The 22,491-nt window shown below is 31.4% G+C and overlaps 1 protein-coding gene across 2 annotated transcripts; it reads right to left on the bottom strand.

Annotated features, from left to right (window-relative positions):
- Positions 1 to 4,967: 4,967 nt before the first annotated feature.
- On the bottom strand, positions 4,968 to 22,044 carry LOC134725699 (uncharacterized). Of its 2 annotated transcripts, XM_063589725.1 has the most exons (13): positions 21,788 to 22,044; positions 20,672 to 20,795; positions 19,805 to 19,903; positions 13,526 to 13,591; positions 12,025 to 12,090; positions 11,568 to 11,659; positions 10,914 to 11,014; positions 9,813 to 10,003; positions 9,007 to 9,081; positions 7,958 to 8,077; positions 7,158 to 7,289; positions 6,355 to 6,485; positions 4,970 to 5,975 (listed from the first exon to the last, which is right to left on the bottom strand). In XM_063589725.1, exons 1-13 carry the CDS (start codon positions 21,895 to 21,897, stop codon positions 5,861 to 5,863), a joined length of 1,422 nt encoding a protein of 473 aa, XP_063445795.1. In that variant the 5' UTR covers positions 21,898 to 22,044; the 3' UTR covers positions 4,970 to 5,860. The 2 variants fall into 2 exon arrangements, with proteins under 2 accessions (XP_063445797.1, XP_063445795.1); XM_063589727.1 differs by lacking the exon at positions 13,526 to 13,591 and having other exon boundaries at positions 4,968 to 5,975.
- Positions 22,045 to 22,491: the final 447 nt, after the last annotated feature.

Here is a 22,491-nt window from a genome sequence, read left to right as displayed (position 1 = left end):
TATGTTATTTAGTCTAAGTATATGATAAATATTGTTATCTGATAGTGGACGAAAGATGTTGCCCTTTTATGTTATTATGTAATACAAGTTCATATCATTTGAAAACACATATTAAACAGCCAAATGGATGCACAAGAGCTAAAATAGGAGTCATAGATCCTGATGGCAACAACTATCTGGCTAATTTTATTGATTTTGTAACATTTGTTTCAAATATGACCAACTTCTTATCCAAAATCACCAGCACCGTATCAGGACCCACCAGCACAGTATCAGGACATGAATAAATTGAGAAAATGCTAAATTTTAATAAATTGCAATGTTTTTTCACAAAATTGTTTTGTCGTGTGGATTGCGGTATAGAAAGCGGACTCTACGAGCATTTTTGTTTTATTTTTTCAGTTCGAGATTTTCTGAAAATGAGCATTTTTGTGTTACGCTTACTGAAACAGTTTAGAGGGTCATTTTTTTAATGGTTTATATATGAACCCATAAGAAACGAAATTGAAAAATCTCAACTGTTTTCTTCAATTTTTTATGAGTGAAAACGTCAAAAATCATCATTTTCGTCTTAGTTTACATTTTTTCATTGATCACCAGCACCCGTCATGACCGAATCACCAGCACAGTACGTTCTCTCGCAGGACAACCATACCCACCGTGACAATGAGAATATCAAAGAAATTCAATAGTAAATAATAGGCATTATATTATGAAACAAAATGAAAACTACCAAGCAACAGTTGGTTGTAACTTTATTTGCTTTCTTTCAAAAGGGATTTTTAAGAAAAAAGAAAAAGCACATTGAAAGGCAATCACTCTACACATAAGGTTTCTAACTTGAGACAAACATATACAGATTGTGGTGGGGTTTAACATGTTTGATCAGACCATACAAAATTTCTGCTTAAAGAAATATTTATTGAATACATATCGTTTTTATTGGCTTTGATCAAGCTTTCTCCCTTAGATTAGTACTTAACACCTTTTGTCTTTATGGTAGTTTTAAGTTTACGCTTGGGTACAGTTTGATGAGTCAAATCATTTCCGACTGATTTTTACAATTCTCTCATGGCTTCTTGCCTTGTTGATGCAAAAGAAAGATATGATATGAATGCTAATGAGTCAAATAGGTCATCGACAAAATAGTAGTACATTTACCTGCAGTTTTACAAATTGTTTATTCACGTTGCTCCAGCTCAAGCCTCAGCAATTCAATAAATTGCGTGTCGCATGTTAAATTTTTTGTTTACTCTCTGCTTCACGCACTAGAATTGACAAATAAATGAAATTATCAACAACATTTACCATAAACAGTACGACTATAACAGATGTTTCGGTCTAGTCCAATGAAGAACAATTTTGCCATTTAGATAAAGGATTTACCAATTTGATTTTCTTTAAAGTTTTTTTATTTTTACTTTTTAATTTTCACGGATCAACAACATTAACACATGTCTGCATAGATGATTGTATGAGTAGGAAAGCAATGTAATATGTTATCCTTGTTATTTTTGTATATGTGCATGTGTCTCTATATCCCGATCAGCAACTTTCGGGATCTATTCTTCTAGACCAGATGAAAGTTTGTGTAAAACTAAGTTTAAACATGCAAAACATTCACAGGCTACCATTATGTGTTATGTGTCCAGAGAAGAAGGTAAATGGGAAATATAGCAATCAGGGAAGTTATCTGGTGGAAATTTAAGGAGATATGGACCACTTAAAGAAACAATAAAACGTCTCATTTAAACAGGAATTTAACGTTTAAATATATGTACATTTCTTATACTATAATAATCAACGAAAAAGTAGTAAAATCTAATGAATTCATCAGTTTGAACTAAATAGTGTGAGAATTGCATGCATAATTGCTATACTCAGAAACAAGCCAGATGTTGGTACTAGTGCTAAATTATAAGTCCTTCTAATGTTACCACCCCTTTGAAGCCAGTGCTACGGCATTTCAATGATTTTAACAAGTAAAATAACAAAAATACATAACTTCAATGTAAATTTAAAAACAGAAAGTGCCTTGTCAAATAACAAAATATAAAGCTCAAACATATGGAAAACAACTGTCATATTCCTAATAAAATTTTAGTGTACATTTTAGTTTTTTGATTATTTGGTTTGGAAAAACAGACATTGTTGAAGTGTTCTGGTTAAATAATTTATGATTTGATGCGTTAAAATTCCTGCATTTACTTACCGTAATGTCCTTGATGGAGACGTTCGAGATGCATGTATCGTGTGCACTGTAATTGGCATCATCTTTTAAAATGTTCTGAAATGGTTTCAATTAACGTTACATGACTATGTGTTAAATGGTTTTTCTATCTTTTGACCTACCAGTGGGTCTCGTACTTACAGTCTCTGATGTTCGGATTTTCTTTTTAAAGCTAAGTATTCAAAATTGGAAATTTGATGGTTTTAATACAAATGTAAGAACGTTAAATTAGGACAAACAGTTATCAAAGGTACCAGGATTATAATGTAGTACGCCAGACGCGCGTTTCGTCTACACGAGACTCATCAGTGGCGCTCATATCAAAATATTTATAAAGCCAAACAGGAACAAAGTTTAAGAGCATTGAGGATCCAAAATTCCAAAAAAGTTGTGCCAAATACGGCTAAGGTTATCTATGCCTGGGATAAGAAAATCCTTACTTTTCGAAAAATTCAAAGATTTGTAAACAGGAAATTTATAAAAATGACCACATTATTGATATTCATGTCAACACCGAAGTGTTGACTACTGAGCTGATGATACCCTCGAGGACGAATTGTCCATCAGCAGTGGCATCGAGCCAGTGGTGTAAATAGTTATCAAAGGTATCAGGATTATAATTTAGTACGCCAGACGCGCGTTTCGTCTGCATTAGACTCATCAGTGGCGCTTATATCAAAACATTTATAAAGCCAAACAGGTACAAAGTTGAAGAGCATTGAGGATCCAAAATTCCAAAAAGTTGTGCCAAATACGGCTAAGATTATTAGTTTTTCGAAAAATTCAATGTTTTGTTAACAGGAATTTTATAAAAATGACCACATTGATATTCATGTCAACACCGAAGTGTTGACTACTGGGCTGGTGATACCCTCGGGGACAACAAAGGGGAAATTTTAAAATTAAATAACATGATACACATTGTCAGCACCTAGAACCTATATCACTAGATCGTCATGTATTGTTTACGAATTTTACACTGAATATCGGTCTATCAGGTCTTGGTACCCTTCGATTAACATTTTGAGAAAAAGGACGAGGTATTCTTTTGCACAACCCTGGCTTATTGGTTTTGTTCTCATGCACTAAGTTTTACAAAGTCTGGATACATGTTCCAGCTATAAGATCTTGAATATCGTATGAGTTGAAAAATTTAAACTTAATACGTGGTTGAAGGTGGTTGCTGCTGAGGTGCGAAATATTATAATTTCAAAATTTAAATTGTCTCGTTCGTCAAAGACTCTGAGATGACGGCGGAGGTTAAAATACCGATATGTGTCTTATAATGAAGTGGAGGAGCTGTATATTGTAAAGTACTTTCTTCATTCTTTTATTCAGGAGGATATATGAGGTGGAACCATTCAAAAAATGTGGATGATAAATGGAGAGAATATCCTCGATTTGTATCTGTATAAAAAATGTAATTATCCAGCTTCTATGATCTTGCCGTTTAAAAGTGGCTCCAGGAACTCTGGCTTAATTGAACATTATATTAGAATAACTCCTAAATACTGCTACCTTGTTCTTCGGTGTACAATGGAACATAGTTAGTTTCATTTTTCATAAAATATGCCGAATATTTACTCCAAAAGTGGTTTCAACTTTTCATGTAGTATGGAACACTTAATAATAGGAAAATGTATGGTTTTGATAGAATTTATGTCAGAGAAGGATCGAGATTAAATATTTTCAGGCAGTTTTTAAATTAAAAAAAAATATCCATATACTTGTATGGTTAATAGACGAGTAAACAGTATCAACCCATCTTTGTAATACACCTTTCACTGTGGACTACATTTAGGTTAATCTTAGAAACATGATGATGAAACGTTTTTGTACGGAATTTTGTAAACTGTAGGTCTCCATTATAAACAAGTTAAGTCCTCAGAATTTTGCTCAATGACTTATTCACCTAAGCCTTAAGAACTTTTGATTTGGCTAGACCTCATCCTTATTTAAAGTTATGTTCTTATACTTGAGATAATCCAAGTGTTCATGTATTTCTTATCCATTGAAAGGACACTTGTAGTAGTAGTGAACATTCAAGTGTTTTCGGGAACAGAGCATAATTATATCAACAAACACAATATTGTCTATTCTTCAAACTTCAACCACTTGAAAGCGTCTAGAGACAACCACGTTTATCAATTTATATTTAACGTTCTTCTGATATCTCCCTATTTTGATGACATAAATTATCTTAAGTTTCTTAAATGTACAAAAACTCAGTTTTATTGCAATATATTTGTGATATTATAAAAATGAATTATAAGGTTAGTGTTAAGATCTGAGATAGATATAGGAAGATGTGGTGTGAGTGCGAATGAGACAACTCTCCATCCAAATAACAATTTTAAAAAGTAAACCATTAAGCACATACTCAACGGTTCAAATTGTGACTGCTCCAAGGCTTCCAAGCCACAAATCTTATGAGATAATATGATATCTTGATATTTGTTTAGAGATAAAGATGTTGTTGGCAGATCTTTAGTATACATGAGTCTGGGAACAAACCAAAACTTGAAAAAGACACCAGATATAGATTGACTGAAGAATGCATGTTGTTTTGTTGGTGACATGTCTTTAGGTTCGATGTTGTATTACCATCTACATAATTCAAATCAAATACAAAACAAAGGAGAATAAATAACATGTTTTAATTTGAATGAAAAACAAAGTCAAGAAAGATGATTACATCAAATGTTAAAAGACTGATAGTTTGAGTAATATTGTATGGTATTACTTCAAATTTAAACTTATAATTATATAAAGTGTCAGAAAAAAAACAGTATAATCATAAATATGCTTAAAAAGGTGAGCATCTACATTTACAATGTCTGCTTTGTTCTGCATCATATACATGAATCATTCATTATCAATAAAGCAGAAAGCAGAACCAACGAAATTATGTAAAGAGAGATAGATATTAGCCTTGATGCAAATTATAAAATTCAAAACAAGTAAAGCAGTAAATATAAGTCAAAGTGACATATATCCAACACTAATTACCACGATTATATAATAAATGGAGACTTAAAGGTATCCTAGGGAGCAAACGATTAATGAGTCGTTGAAGGGGGAATATAGGTTAGATTGACTCTCCAAATATTGACATAGAATCAAGGATGCATCCTACACAATTCTGAATTATCCTATTTTCAAAAGTGCTTTTAAAAAACCTTGATTTAAAAATTAACCAAATACATTGAAAGGAACAAATATACCATGACCTACATTTGTTTGGATACTGACCTTTCTCAAGGCTAGATTCAAATCCTGGCCTACATGAACCTACTTTGTACAGTGTCTCAGAAATAAACTTCTTTTAAAATTTTGATGAATGGTAGAGTATAAGTCCAGGTGAGTTTATAGGCAAGGTAAAAAAAATCTGGAAAGAAATCTAGCCTCTGCATTAAGCAATTCAAGGTTACATAATAGTTAATATAACTAAGCTGGTATGTTAATTATCCCATTTTAAGTTAACAGTAAGAGTATACTCTATAAAACAAACAAAAAAAGGCAACAAGTTAAAAATAAGCATAAATAAGAAAAAGGTAAAACCAATATTCTGACACTTAACAAATAAACCATAAAGCTCTTCATATCAATATAATTTTTTGAAGAAAAATGTTATCTAAAAGATGGTCTAGATCTGCTTGGAGCTTGTGTTAGTAAGGAAGTCTGTATAGCGTCTATAACACCAGGTAGTCTGGATATGCTAGTTAACAAATCACCAGCTCCATCTCTACAAGGTCACATAGAATGATCAATGATAAACTAAACTAAATCAAACAGCAAAATAAAATTCAAATAAAAAAAAATAAAAAAATCTGATGTCTGTACGAGCCTAAAAAAGACAAAATGGGTTTTTTTGCGACACAAGTTATAAACCTGGTATCATTGATAAGTTTTTGACTATATAAAGTTAAGATCAAGGTAAAAAAAAAATATCAACCCAACTGATGCCTAATTTCTTAAAATTCCTTATTGTTAAACGGGTTAGACTTTAAGTTATTATAACAGATTTTCGTACAATAATTATAAAGAATATTGTAAAAAGCCAGAAATTGAAAACAATTATTTTAGTAATAATACTGAAATATTCACACAAGCTTTGTAAATACCTTAAAAGTTCTTCCACTGTATTACTTGGTTTCTTAGAAAGTAGGTGTAGCACAGCTCTCATTCCATGCATTTTAACAATGTTATCTGGTGATTTCAGAAATTTGTACACTATCACTGGTAAATGTTGTAACTTTTAAAAAAAAAAGGAGGATTTAACAATTTTGATTGACTGTCGTCATTTAAATTATTTTTACAAATAAAAAATGTTCATAGGTAATATATGTGATGAGACTGCAACTCAAGAAACCAGAAGAAAACTTGAAAGACAGATCAACATATTGTCTATAAGACAAGTGCCTACAACATATGTCAAACTCTAATTGGTCTTCACATTTGCTTTTAACTGTAATGAAAAAAGAATAATATGCATCATATAATTAAAGGAACTGAGATGAGAAGACTACAGCTATCTATTTGCTCTTGAATTATCACATGACAAATGAATAACTGCCAAGTATTTATGATAAGCAAATATAATATATACATGAATATAATTTTGGTCACAATGTGTCTTATATCTATGTGAAATATTTACCATTGGACATTAAGAAAAAACAAAATATAATTGATAAGTGTATAAGTATACATTCTACAATTCTATGGTCAAGCAACAAAATTAATTTTTCAAAACGTCCTTCACCAGAATGAAGTTAAAGAGTTTGATTTACAATTTTGTAAATATGTTAGTCTAACATGGATTATGTTTGATAAAGACTAGTTTGAAAGGAAAAAGTAAACTAAATCAAATGTTCAGTATTGACTAGTATATTGTATGACAGCCTCCATATAGAAATATACATACCAATTTATCTGTATTTTGTGGGAATGCAGCAAAATTAGCCATTCCTCTTGAAATCTGGACCAATAATGCACTACTTTTCATATCTGATTTCATTATTTCACCTAAACATGATAGCAACTCTTGAAGACCTCCCTACAATGTAAGAATCAATTGTAAATCAACGAGGCCTTTATTAGATAGAAAAAAACATTCTCCTAAAAAGATGTGATCTTTTCTTCAAAGCATTTTGGAACTAGAATATATAACCTCTTACATACATTCAACTTTTATTGCTTGTATGTACAAATGCATACGTAATGCCATTTTGAAACTAGAATATATTACCTCTTGCATGCATTTAAATTGTGTTGCTGGTATGTACAAATACATTCAAATGCCTTTATGAACATTAAAATTCCCAACTATAGAATTTGCCAGAATCCTTGATGTTGAAAATATACATATAATGTATGGATCCTGTTTTGTTTTAGCATTGTTGTGAATGTTAAATTATTGTTTTTTAAATGTTACATCATTCCCAGCAAATTTAACATTGCATTGCCCCAGATTTGCAAATTTTAGACTTGTCAGATTTAATACTATGATAAATTCTTAAACACTATCAAAGGAGGTTTGATTCATAAATATTTTAAAATTCATTTTAACCAAAATTAAGAAAATATTATTTGGCTCTACTCATAAATATCTTTTTAAGACTTCCTTATTAACTATTTTTTTAAACGTCAACTTTCCTCCACATTAATGACACTATTTGCTATCACCTGTCACTCCCCCTTCTAATCGATAAAGCTTATTGGTACCTGATCTTCAGAACTTGTTGAAAGGTTAGCCACCAGACAGGTTGCATTACAAAGTATTTGGTCATTTTTAGGTTTACTTCTCATCACTTTCAAAATCATTTGTCCAGCTGTAAAATCTTCCTGGAAAACATGTGTTTTGATATGATATTCTTATTATAGTTCCTACTAAGTCCAAACTGAGGTATTGCTACTAAATATAAACACAAATAAACAATAAACAACATCATCTTTCCTGCTGTAAAATATTCCTGTAAAAACATGTTTTGATATAATCAGATATTTTTAATTGTATGTAGAATAAAGTCTAAGCAGAGGTTTTGCTACAAAATGAAAACACAAATAAACAATTACAAATATGTAACATTTACAAAACATATAACAACATGCCTTCCCTTTCAATTAGCATAAGAAGATTGTATTTAGAAGAAGTGCTGCTTAACATAATAAATTATATTTCTTATAACAAAGGAAAGACTGATTGATAGAATGGTCTGTATTGATATCATTACCTCTCAACATTTTCTCAATACTTAAATTCAATTGTTCACCTTTAAATAAAGGGAAATAATCAAGCTTTACCTATTAAGGACAATAGTTAAATTACTCTAGAATGAAAAATATACAAAAATACAAAAGATTTTTTTCCATATTAAACATGTCCAAAGCCAGGTGCAATGGACAGTCACATAATTTATGCGGAAACAAGTTATAGTATTTTTCTAAATGACTTATGGACAGGCTAATGTTTAAACTAAAAATGAAGAGTCAAAAATGTTCTTGTCTTTAAGTAAGATACTTTTGAGTAAGGTTAGTAATGAGTTGAATGAAAATACACATAAATTCTTATCTGGAGGTCTATGTAAACTTCAGTTATGTTTTGCATTGTTACTACCTGTGGAGACTGACTGATGATAGAATTAAATAATGAATAACGTTAATGTGTTTTCAAATTAGTTCTGTTTTAAAGCACTTGATTTGTGTTTGTATTCATAATCTTTTGAATGTCTTTTAGATGTAGAAAAAACTTAAAGATATTTTGCCATTATTACCTGAACTATTTTATGTCTGTGCCAGTCTGTTCCAATTGACAAGTGTGACAAAGTTTTCAAGGAAATTTCCTGCATCTAAAAAAAATAAAATATCTGTTTTTCATTGATAAAATGGAATCTGTGGAATTCTCAATTGGAAAGAAAATGAGGTTTAGGGGGAGTGTAAAAAATATATGATGCCATGGAGATTGTTAATCATGCACCATATCTAATGATCAACAATTTTTTTTTAAATTTAGTATATGTAATATGTTATATGTAACCTCCAGCATAAAGCAAACTATTAGACAAAGGGTCATAACTCAAATTATGAAACTCATACAATTTGTAGACTTCAATGGTATAACTATGCGATATTTTAATGCTTTTTCTTTACATTGTTGCCATTTCATAGTCAAGGCCGGTTAGGGTTGGTAAGAACTTGCAAGTCTTGAAAAAGTGTAACAAAATCTGAACACTTATCATTACATTGTAATTGTTGTGGATACTTATTGTCTGTAATGTAATTCATTTGTTTCATATTTTATCATTAAATGTATATCCCTGAGTATTCTTGAATATATATATAGCCTTTGACCTCTGAAAATATCTGACCTAACAGTTGTATACATAGCAACTGAGTCTTTCATTGACCAAATTCACTTGTACATCGGTTCCAGCCTGGTATCTTCTATGGATTTTTGTATTTGTTCCTGTCTATTGCACAAAGATATGCATAAATCATAAGAGGTCTATTAAATTGTCCTCTGACAAATACATCACAAGACTGTTTCTCAGTTTATAGCTATTGTATATATAAATCATACCTGTTCATCTTCTGATCCACACAGAAGTAGCATATTCCTCAGTATATTCCCAGGGTTGTCCATGATCTTTGTATGTGTATTAGGATTCTCCATAAGTAAGGACAGAGTACTGACAGCTACAAGAGATATGGCTGGTGTTGTCTGGGCCTGGAATAACTTTAATACAGCTTCTAAGGCACCATCTTGTAAGGCTGGAAAATATTCTAATAACTTTATTTGAAGTACCAAAGTAGTCAAACCACATACATGTTTTAATGTTGATGAAACATCAAATATTTAATGGAGTTTTACAAAAAAGTTTAAAAATTCTCTTTTTGTTACATTAGAATGTTTAATTGTTTTGTATAAGAAAGAGGCAAAGCATACCAAAACTCATATATCAAAAGTAAACTGACAACATAATGGCTAAAAGAAAAAGACAAACAACAGTACACAAAACAACATAGAAAACTAAAGGTTGAGCAACATGCACCCTACCAAAAAATAGGATGATCTCAGATACTCAAAAAGGGTAAGCAAATCTTGCTCAACATGTGGCACCCATCATACTGATTATGTATGTACAAACCGGGTGATATGTCTAATTTGGTAGGTCAAATTAGGGTGAATATGAGAGTTTATTTTTGTATGTTTGTATGGTTGTAATTTATATGATTTGGTAATGAAATCAGTATCGTTCACGTAGGTTAATAGTGAAGCTGGTTTTGGACAGCATTTTTATTAAACTCATACATGCACAAAATTTTAATAAATTATTTCATAGATAATTGCATAAATAACCACCACCAATCAAATCTTAACAAAAGTGTCTAGCTTTTTGACTTATAAAAATCTAGACAATGATATAAATCATGACTTTATATTTTGACCAAAATATTAAAAATATATAAAAGAAGTCCTCGAAATAACTTATTTTTTGGGGAAAGCATTTAGATTTAGCATTGTCTCCCTTAGCATATGTTATTTTAGTTATGTTGCAATATAGCTTTGACATTTAATACCCATAATTTTCTAAGACATGCTATAACTGGATGCAGACACTTCTAACAATTTCCAACCAATGCACGAGGAGGATAATTGTTTTAACTTCCCATTGTTTACCTTTCATCTTAAATTCAGTGAGTTTACAGAAGATAGTTAATGCACTAAGACTGTCGATAACTGCCTTTTCCTCCGTCACTATATCACAGGCTGATATCATCCTAAAAATACATCATACAAACAGGATGCATTAACGTAAACATTTTATACAACCTATTATAGATAGTTAATAAAAACATAATGACAGTACTCCTACAACTAGCAATACTGGAGAGTAATTATCTCCCCTTGAATACAGGTTTAATTTGTTTAACATTATACCAATGAAAGGTTTCCATTGATTTTCTATTCTTGTCATTCTCACTGATACCATATATAAGTCACTAGGTACAAATATATTTAGGATAATTTTTAAATTTTCTTAGCAGACATGTCAAAGCTGTGTTTAGGGCATTTTTCATGACAAAGTTTCCTTAGAGTACTCAGTATAAAGAGTGTAAATCATTAGTAATTATTTGCTGATATCTTGTGGTTTAGTATTTAGTTTTATTAGATACTGTTTGTAAAGAGAATTATGAATATTTATAAATGATAAAAGGAATCTAAGAATACATTTTTAACCAAAATAGACAATTAGGCCTAGTGGTAACCAGAGCAAGAAAAGTTCCTAAACAATAAGTTTAGCCATAAACATCACATTTCTGAATAACTTACCAACATAAAGCTTTGATAACACCAACAACAGCTAACATCTGATGTAGTGGTTGGTGTGTTGACAGAATATGTAAGCCTTCAGCTATCAGAGCCTAAAATAAAAATTTGTTTTGTTAATAGCAAAAAAAAAACCTCATGCCTTAGCAGTCCTTCAAATCTAAAACTTTGACTGACAAAAGGGCAAAAGATTGCTCTTATTTACCTCCCTTAAAACTTTATAATAACTTATGAATTTTTCTACTTCCTTTTCTTTATTAGTTTCATATCTTAATTCCATAAATTTCGTTTCAAGATTTGTTATTTTAGTGCAGTGATGGTGTATCAAAACTTCAACAATAAAATAAAGGATTTATATCCATAAATAATCTAAAAAAAATATATATATTCATTAAAATTATTAATTTTTAGCTCTAAATTTACAGCATTTAGGGTTACCATGATGGTCTCCTAGACATACCCTTAAAGCAGCATCTGGTTCCTTTGACATAGATATCAACATCTGCACACCTCCAAGTTCTACTAACTGTAATTTAAAACGTTAAAGAGTAGGCTCAACAAATCTAAGATAAACTATATAAATATTAAGGAATTAATTTTAAAAACTTTCTTTATATTAACACAAGAGTGCAAACACTGAAATGTCTGGCCTTCTTTACTAATCCTTGATACTATCTTAATAGACCTAAATATTAAGCTTTATTACAATTGTCACATAAACTCAACATTAACCAAGAAAACAAAACATTGATCAATTAACCATGAAAATGAGGTCAAGTTCAGATGAACCATGCCAGGCAGACATGTACAGCTAACAATTCTTTAATACAACAAATATAGTTGACTTATTGCTTATAAATAAATAAAAACAAAAGACCAAAACACAAACACTTTACACTTAGCAATGGACCGTGAAAATGATGTCAAGGTCAAATAAAACCTGTGTAACCAACATATAGATCATAAAATATTTCCATACACCAAATATAGTTGACATGATGCATAAATGATTAGAAAAATAGATCAAAACTAAAAAACTTTGGACATGTACACCTTACAGTCCTTCCATACACCAAATATACTAGACCTATTGCTTATAGTATCTGAGATATGGACTTGACCACCAAAACTTAACCTTGTTCACTGATCCATGAAATGAGGTCGAGGTCAAGTGAAAACTGTCTGACAGGCATGAGGACCTTGCAAGGTACACACATACCAAATATAGTTATCCAATTACTTATAATTAGAGAGAATTTAACATTACAAAAAATCTTAACTTTTTTTTCAAGCAGTCACTGAGCCATAAAAATGAGGTCAAGGACATTGGACATGTGACTGACGGAAAGTTCGTAACATGAGTCATCTATATACAAAGTATGAAGCATCTCGGTCTTCTACCTTCTAAAAAATAAAGCTTTTAAGAAGTGAGCTAACATCGGGGATGCGGCCGCCTCCGGATCACTATCCCTATGTCGAGCTTTATGCAACAAAAGTTGCAGGCTTGACAAAAAATCAAATTACAATGAAGTATATCCAGAAAAAATGCACTTTTAACCATTAATAATTTCTAACCTTTAATGTTGTTTTATGCCATCCTTTGCATACATTTGTTATACAAGAATGAAGGAACAAATTGTTTGTTGTCAACATTATCTATTTTACTCTATATATCAAAAAGATATAATAACTGTGCAGTAATTTTTTTTTGGTTTTATATCACAGGTTGTACTTTATTATTATGATTTTCTATTTGAATTCATTATTTTGTCATTCCCTTTTTTGTCAATAGAAATTTCTATATTAATTTCTTTTACATTTGTAAACAGCAAGAGTTTAAATCTATGAAAAAAGGAATTGAACTATCTTTTAGTTTTTACCAAAATCCCATAATTTTTATTTATTCTTTACTGGTCTCAACAAGAGTTTTGACCTCAACTACAGCTTTTAAATAGTCATACCTTACACAGTCCTTTATCTTCTTTACACATACTAACAATACCTTTCACAGCTTCAAACTTAAAGGACTAAAATTAAAAAAATAAATTACCAATTCAAATATCTAAAAAGTCATAGTTTTCAAACAAGAGGCTACTATTGCTTAAGTAGAGTGACTGGCTTGCATTGCAAATTAATGACTTACTGATATTTATTTTCATCTTTTTAAGTTTTTTTTTTTTTTAGAAACAAATAACCCATTTTCAAATAGTGGAGGATATTAGCAGGCAAAATCGAGGTAATTGTGCAAATGATGATACAAGCATGAAAATTACCACAAAGCATCATTATTATATACTGTTAAAGAAACAACTGCTGGCCATTAAAAAAAATCATTTTTTCAAGATGGCCACCGCCGTTTTCTAAAATGGCTGTTTTTTCAGTTTTAAAATACTGATTTTTTCTGGAAAACTTTTCGTTTACCTTCTTTTAGTGAAAAACAGCTGGTTTGGTTGCTCCATTCTTTACATGTGAATAATTCACTAGACATGAGTATTTGACACATACAGGGTTTGCGCATGCGCGAAAATGTAACAAAATTCATTAAAAAATATTTTAACTATTTACTATAAAATAAGTGATTTGGGATTTTCAATGATATTATGATTTGGTTTGATAACATTTTCAAGGTTATGACACAAATGATTTAACAATTTCGCATGCGCAAACTATTTATAGACCTAATGAGTGATTTGTATGCACTACCAGGACAAACTGGTATAAATCGTAGTTCATCCCATTACTCTAAAAAGCAAGTAAGTGTAAAATCTATAATGCCACTGTTTAAAAACGGCAGATCAGCCACTTTTGGTAATGGATGTTCAGTCGGAATTGCCTGATTTGTACAGAGAAGATAAGTTTATCGTCATGTAAGGTGGATTTCACATTGAAAAGACTTGTTATAAAATTCTGGGTGCTATATTACGTGAAGAAAGATGGACACATGTATCATGTGTCCTCACTTAAACCATTATTGCAATACCTAGAACGGCATATTCTTGTATGTATGTTCAAATGTACCTAGGCCTAGACACGCGCATCGGATAACTCTATGTGTTTTAGCTTGAAAGGTATATATCGGCTAAAGAAAGCTAAACACAGAAATTATAATCATGTCATGACTCTGTGACGTTCAATGATTTGATAGACTGGCGTAAGAAAATATAGTCATCTCTACCACAGTTCAATTCCTGGCGTTCAATTATAAAATAAGAACTACTTGTGAATTTGGTAGTATGCTTATTTCATGAGTCAGCTTTTGTACAAACAGTCCATATAAAGCATGATACTGTATTCATTTAGGTCTGGATCGTGTATCATATTCTCGATCGCGACCGACCTTCTCCGAGATATGGCTTCCCTTCTCTTAAGTCACGCACAGGTGGCAATTGATTTTGAAAATGATAATTTTACTGTACGTAAGACCAGAAAATATTTTTCTTATAACACAATTGATCAGACAAAAACAGAATAATGCAATTGTAAAGGGCGATTTGTTGTCATAGGTTTTACCGAAGACCTCATTAAAACGTATTGATGGTAGCTAGACCAGAAGTCAGTTAACTATCAGATAAATTTGCAAGACCTAGTGGTTTGAGGCATTCTATAATAGATGAACGACTTAATGAACACACAAGGGTTTCTTTAAAAAGATCAAAGGCGAATAATTTGAAGATCGTTTGAAGCAAATACAAAACGAAGGAGAACCGGTTTCTTATAACCAGATTAAAAAGAGCAATTCCTATTATGTCGGTAAAATAAAACTGTAAACGTTTTTGTAAAAAAACAAAGCTAAAGCTCTTAAATATCTTTTCTAGACTTTTTTTTGTCGCAGTGGACAAATTGATTTGGAATATTTCTTAATCCATAAAGACAAACTGCTCCTCCGTTTTTGTCTTCGGATGTCATTTTAAACAGTAGTATCAAATCGGTGCAAATGGATAAACTTGATACATTTTGTAATTTGCAGATCCAAATTCTGACGCATTTATCGTTGATAGAGCAGCAATGATTAATTCCATGCCACCTTGTAGCGAATCAATATTGGATGATTATGCAATTGTGTTATACGGCCTTAAATAAAATCTTGCATAGATAAGTATTCAAGAGTAGATATTGTGTTAGATTTACTAAATGAATCATTGACAGGCTAGATGTGAGAAGACAAAAGTTGGGTTCTGGAGTAGTTTTCTATATAAAGATGACAACGAAACGAAATTTTTCAAGTGTCTTGCCGACAGAAATGATTCTGTAGAGACTAATAAGGATACTTTCCGGCTACCCCTTGTAATCATGGAGAAGCAGATATACGAATGTTTGTCCATGTTCGGCGTGATTATGAAAATTGTTGTAGGACGGTAATTTAAGGTAGCACCGACACAGATGTAGTAGTATTAAGAATTGCAGCACCCAAAAAAAAGGGTGGAACAAACTGTGAATAGGTTTTGGCAGGAATGAAGACTTTTGATGGCTTCCTTTACGTGATATATCAAATGCGTTTGGTCCTCGTGTAGCTACTCTCCTTTTCATACATTCAGTGCATGTGACACTAAGGGAATAGGTTATTTCTTTGCTGAAGTATAAAGACACATACAAGGACATAAAAGAAGCATTTTTTGCATCATGTATGCTAGAACAACATCACTATTTGCTGTTAACGAGGCACGATGTAAATTTTCACCCAGGAAGCAGCGGCATTGTGATGTAGTTCCGCCTACAAGAGGGTTTTTTTGGAGTACATTTAAAGAGCAGCGTATCAAGGAGGATAAGTTTGGACTCAGCCTGATTATGTACCAATTCATGAACACTAGGTTTGGATGAAAGAAAAAAATCGAGGACTTCTTCGGCTACCGTTACAGTTGCATCCTCCTGTCGGTAACTTTTGAAATGAGGAGGCGAAAAATCCAGTTGTGTTGGTGACTGTAAATGCTACCGTTCTGTCCTTCCTTGTACGAGTTTTGTTATTGGCTAATGTCCGATAATTTTAAGATAATGAACCTGTCCTTCTAACAAAACTAGGCATTTAATCTTAACAAAGAAAGTGATATCACTTTTCAAGTTGATGAACATTATAAAAAAATACATTTTCAAAAATTTTGCCGCAATTTTGAAACCGGAAATCACTCTTTTTTGTCATTTATGTGTTGTTTTTCCGTACTTTAGGAACTGTAATTTACGCTTAATAAAACCTTACATTGGATTATACCTATAGCACAACTTTCAAAGATTTACAACTTGATCTGACGCCATTTGCAAAATGATCGGCATCTTCGCTAGCCAAGGGTTACGATCCACTCTCGCTCTCTTCACCCTTGGCGGATTGAGATCAAATTTCGGAAACACAAGGTAAGGATTTTTATTGGTTGCAGTCAAAACTCGATGCATCCAATCAAAATGCGCCTATAACATGATCACGTGTAAATGTAGAAAGTGTTTGTAAACAATTGCCACGTGTTTTTTGTGCAACAAGCCTTTACATTCCTAAACATACGACTATATTTAGTGAAAACTTGAATGTTTTCAATCAAGAAATAGAAGTTCCTGTGTATGTTTCATACACAAATGCATGAATGTTTACGTATGCTTTCATTTCCGGCTTTACTAAGTGTGTAGAATCTAGACTCTACCGTGTTTTTACCTCCAAATTGAAGAGTTCAAGTGCTACCATTGGTCAAGACTAATGTATTCGAAATTGGCGTGATTTTAAATTTCCGATAGATGGCGCAACATTGTTATCACAAATGTTGGCTCAATCCGCCAAGGGTGAAGGGAGCGGGAGTGGATCGTAACCCTTGGCTAGCGAAGATGAATGATCGGTGGCCATCTTAAAAAAATGGAAATTTTTGATGGCCAGCACCTGATTTCTTTTAATTATCGTTTAGTCCACCTGTATTCCAAATTTCATGCTTGTATTTCATGCTTGTGTTATTACTTGTTAAGTTGATGAAAATTATTAAAATATTTTTTACGTATTTGCATCTAATTTGGAACCGGAAACCACTATTTTTCTTCAGTTATGTGTTGTTTTGTCGTACTAAGGAGCTGTTTTTAACGTTTTATCATATCTTTCATTGAATTATACATAACACATCTTTCAAGGATTAAAATCCATTGCAATTTATAAAATTGCTTGAAATTAAAAAAAATCAAAATTTTTGACTCGTTAGCCGACATTTTGAAACCGGAAGCCACCTTAATTTACATTAATGTATTGTCTAGTCGTTATTTATGAACTATCATTTTCTTTTTATCAAATCTAACAATGAATTTTACATATAACACACCTTTCAAAGGATTAACAAATATTGGCTAATTTGTTATGACGCCATTTTCAAAATGTGTGGTGGCCATCTTGAAAAAATGATTATTTTTTCTGGCCAGCAGCGGATTTTTTATAAGTACCATTTAGTTAACCTTTATACCAAATTTCATGCTTGTATCACGATTTGCACAATTATGTCCATAATATCTCCCACTAAAATAATCAGTTTGTTTTAAGAGCATGGCATCAGAGTGAAACCAAACAATTATATTTTCCTTCTTCAGATCTACATTATATAATAAGCTATAAACTTCATAATGTAATAAACTGTTGACTTAAAATCTACATTATGTAGATCTACATTATGTATTAAACCAGGAACATATATATTAAAGTTAGATATACTGTTCCCAGATTAAACTGTAAACTTCAGATTTACATTGTGTACTTAATTTATGTAATAAACTGTAAACTTCAGATCTACATTGTGTACTAATGTAATAAACTTTAGTCTTTAGATCTACATTGTGTACTTATTTTATAAACTGTCAACTTCAGATCTACATTGTGTACTAATGTAAAAAACTGTAGACTTCAGATCTACATTGTGTACTAATGTAATAAAATGATGTAGAACTACATCACTGTGTACAGCGAATATAGGTACTAATCAAGCGGGCGTGAGCGATTTTGATCTTACACTGTAACAAAAATCTTTGTTTGGTCACATAATATCAATGTGTACTATAATCAAAACATAATTGCTTAAAATGATTTGGTCTAGGTTGATGGTTAGAGATGTCTCATTATTTTCCCAAAACAAGAGGGATTACTAAAACATTGTAAAAGCATGTGCAAATACTTGTCAAAGAAGTTGGCCCTCGTCTCATCTTTTTCTGATAGAAGGTTAATGTGTGTGTGTAATAAGTATGGCTGTTTCAATAATTGGCATTGAAATCTTTCATACATATGTTATTTTTCGATATTTTATCCCAAAAAAAGTGTTGTGTAAGGTGTTTAGCTGACCACATAAATCCTTATGTACGGTGCATACATGTAGTTATGTTGCTGTACACCGTACACAAAAACATTAATTTTATACTCGGTTATTACCCAAAATATTTCAAGGAATGATAAATCACAGGTAGGTTTATGATTGTGACTATTACTTTAGCCCTGTATTAGGTTTTTTTCAGATAAAACATGTAAATGTCTCAACAACAGTATCGAAATTGAAAGTTGGTGTTGACATTCACAACTATTTGCGCTTGTACAAGTTAATTGTTCTTATAAGAATATCAAATTTGTTTTATGAATAGGAAAAAATCGATGCGAAAATTATTTGGGAGTAGGAATTTCAAATGTTGAGAAATGTACATTGAATATTGATCAAGCAAAATAAAGACTTTCGTTACTGTGTAAGGTCAAAATCGATCATGCCCGTTTGCTTAGTACCTATATCCGGTGTACTGATGATACACGGTGTACATGGTACTAATAAAAGAAAGTGGACTTTAAATCAACAATGTGTACTAATGTAATAAAATGTTTACACAGATATATGTCTCACCTGTATTTTATTTTGTTACTGTACATAATGCTAAAGTTAAAATTAAAATCCAAGTTTTCATCTGTTATCTTACATGTAACTTCAACTGAATACCAAATATTATTGACTTGTCACGAGTGGTTACCCATAAATTGAACTCTCTGGTTGAAGCTAATTTACCAGTATGCTTGAGTTTGTCAAATTGACTTAGCTTGACATTTTGCTGTAGGACAACAAATCTCACAAACTCTCTCAGAGTGTAGCTAACTTACCAAAATGATTAAACTTGACTTATAATTGTTAATGTTTGTGTCATTTTGGTCTTTTGTGGATAGTTGTCTCATTGGCAATCATACCACATCTTCTTTTTTATATTAGTTATACATTCTGCTGACAAATCTCACAAACTCTTTCTGAGTGTAACTAACTTACCAGTATGGTTGACCTTGACTTAGTTACACATTCTGCTGCAGGCCGACAAATCTCACAAACTCTTTCTGGTTCTTCACATCTAAGCTGTGGTAGCGGCATCTGCAAGATAGCAGACACCAAATAATATCATTGACATATATGGATTCTATTTTTTTTTAGGCGTAAAAATTTTAAAAGTTTTAATTTTATATTTTATCTTTAAAATATTTTTTTTTTTAAACTTTGTAAATGGAATTTAAAGATTGAATCTTATGGATATAGGAATTTGTAAATATCTAAAGTGTCCCATCGAGCTGAAAAACAAATCTCAAATTTTATTTGTTTTGAATGAGTAAATGTCATCCTTTCAGCTTTTTTTATTTCTTCAAAGTTATTGTTTTTTTATTAATTTTTTGTGAAAGCATATAGCCTTTCTACATTTTTGTATCATCTTTAAAAAAAAAAAAAAGGTCTTCGAGGTTATCAGCTGAAGTTTTCCTTGTCTTCCGCTGAGTTATTGACAATGAATACATACAATGTACATGTATTGGTACATTAATGGGGCCATTAGTCTTCTTATTTGAAATGTTTAATATTTGTCATTACAGGACCTTTTTATCATGTTTATAGCTTACAATGCAGTATGGGCTTTAGTCAGCCGCTTTACTCATTCAGACAGAAATTGTTGAAGGCTGTATGGTAACCTTTCTCTGTTAACTTCTATGTTATTTTCTTTCCGTTAGAGGTTGTCTCATTAGCAATCTTAATACATCTTCTTATCTTTATTTATATAATCTGAAACTACGTACATACATACTAAGTCTATAGTTTCAGATACAATACACAATTTTTGTTTGTGAAAAAATTGTGCGTAAATTCTGTATCTACCTTTTCTTTACAACATTTGCTGCACAAGATTCTTCCACACATCCTACAATGATGTTTTCTTCGTAGCTGGTTAAATTTGTTCTGACATAAGACACAGTTTGAAGCTTCATCATCTGACATCCATCTGAAACAATAAGTACAATCATGAAAATACTTGGAGGAAAAAAAAAAGACAGAAACCATGTTGTGTGGTTTTAATTCTGGCACAACCAATTGATTTTAGTTATTTCTGATTAACTGCATTTTTTTTATGAATTAAGAACACTGTGACATTTACAAATGTAGGTTATCTAATCAAAATCAAACTATACAACCTCTTTACTTGTACATTTTGAACTTGTGTTTTTTTATCTATTATATTGTTATCTTAGTGATATGTGTTTTTTTCTCATACTTATTCATGAGTGTTGGACCACTTATCAATCCACTTATAATGATTGTTACAGGTAGGGTGGAGATAAAAAAAAAACCACTATTTCCAACAGCCACACATTAAATGAGCTCTATATGGTCAGGAATTTTGCGTGCAAGATGGCTGTCATAGTCCTAAAAAACCTTCAAAGTGGCCTGCAAATACATATTAATGTTGTTGTTTTTTGCTTCTTCATACTTTTATAAGCCTATAGTCATTGTAAAATTAATTGTTTTGTTTAAATTGTGGACAAAATTGCTCTTTCTAAATTTCAATTTGAGAGCCTCCATGGGGGAAATCCCCCACAAATAGTGATAGTTGGCAGATATGCATTGAAAGTAAAAAAAAATCTGATAAAAAATTATATGAAACTCCAAAGGAATATATACATGATGATATAGGACTTGTTTATATCTAGTCAGATACATGTAAGTAAACAATTATTTATACACAAGAAATGTTTGAAGTTGTTGACAATACATTTGTTTCATTAGTGTAACAAGGGGAGGTCTAAGAAACTTCACTCTTGGTAAATATACTGAGAAATTGACAAATAGCAATATCACAAATAATTATGACGTCTCATTATATGTCTCTGATGAAATGTAATCCCTGGTCTTTAATTCAACTGCCAATATTTGAACTGAAAAGAAAAGTCCATAAATTGATATGTATGATCTATCGTCTCAGTGTTTACACATTACCTTGCCTTTGCTAATATAAAATGTGTAGAACCAAATGTTTCTTGCAGACCTTCTACCGTAGCGGGATATATATCTAAACCTTCAAGCTTCACAGGTCGGATAGCTCCCATTTTCAGTTTCAAATTATTTCAATCTACATATTTAGATCATGCGATCCGTCTCGTTCTAATCTTAAACAGATAAATGAACTTCTTGAAAGTCTTGATAAGTTGAAGTCCCCGCCTCCTTGTTTACACCGGAAACTCTTTTTATAATTTACTTGTCGATATCGGAAAATAAAATCCGGAGTTTATTGGAGATTCGGGGATGTGGACCACTAATTTTAGTTTTGTAAACTGGTGTGTTCGGAAACGATGGATGACAAACATGAAAGCGCTAAGTAAATGAAATCAAAAAACTGAAAACAATATATAATTTAATCAACAAAATACAACTTTTTTCATGATATGCCAAAAGTAAATAGAAGTTTAGTTTAAACATATTGTATTTGCTCAAAGCGAAAAGGGATCAGACACAAGTAAAACATACTTATAAAGTCTTCTTCATAATACAATATATATAATAATACAAATTGAACGTGAGCATGCATCATATAATATAAACAACATAAATATTACTTATCTATAATGAAAAAGTAGAGGGAATGATGCCGGAAAGAACGACAGAGATTAGGTTGATGATGATAATCGGATGATGATGCGTGT

The sequence above is a fragment of the Mytilus trossulus genome, chromosome 7 (assembly GCF_036588685.1).
Source record: "Mytilus trossulus isolate FHL-02 chromosome 7, PNRI_Mtr1.1.1.hap1, whole genome shotgun sequence".
Classification (NCBI taxonomy): domain Eukaryota; kingdom Metazoa; phylum Mollusca; class Bivalvia; order Mytilida; family Mytilidae; genus Mytilus; species Mytilus trossulus.
Note: the sequence above shows the minus strand (reverse complement) of the source record. Positions and strands in the feature narration are given on the sequence as shown.

What these genes read in the sequence shown, in the direction of transcription:
- LOC134725699 (XM_063589725.1), bottom strand. Translation starts at nt 21,897, where the DNA reads ATGGGAGCTATCCGACCTGTGAAGCTTGAAGGTTTAGATATATATCCC. An exon ending in GCAAATGTTGTAAAGAAAAG is followed by an intron (nt 19,904 to 20,671) that starts GTAGATACAGAA and finishes GCTATCTTGCAG; the next exon opens with ATGCCGCTACCACAGCTTAG. An exon ending in AACCAGATGCTGCTTTAAGG is followed by an intron (nt 11,660 to 12,024) that starts GTATGTCTAGGA and finishes TTTTTATTTTAG; the next exon opens with GCTCTGATAGCTGAAGGCTT.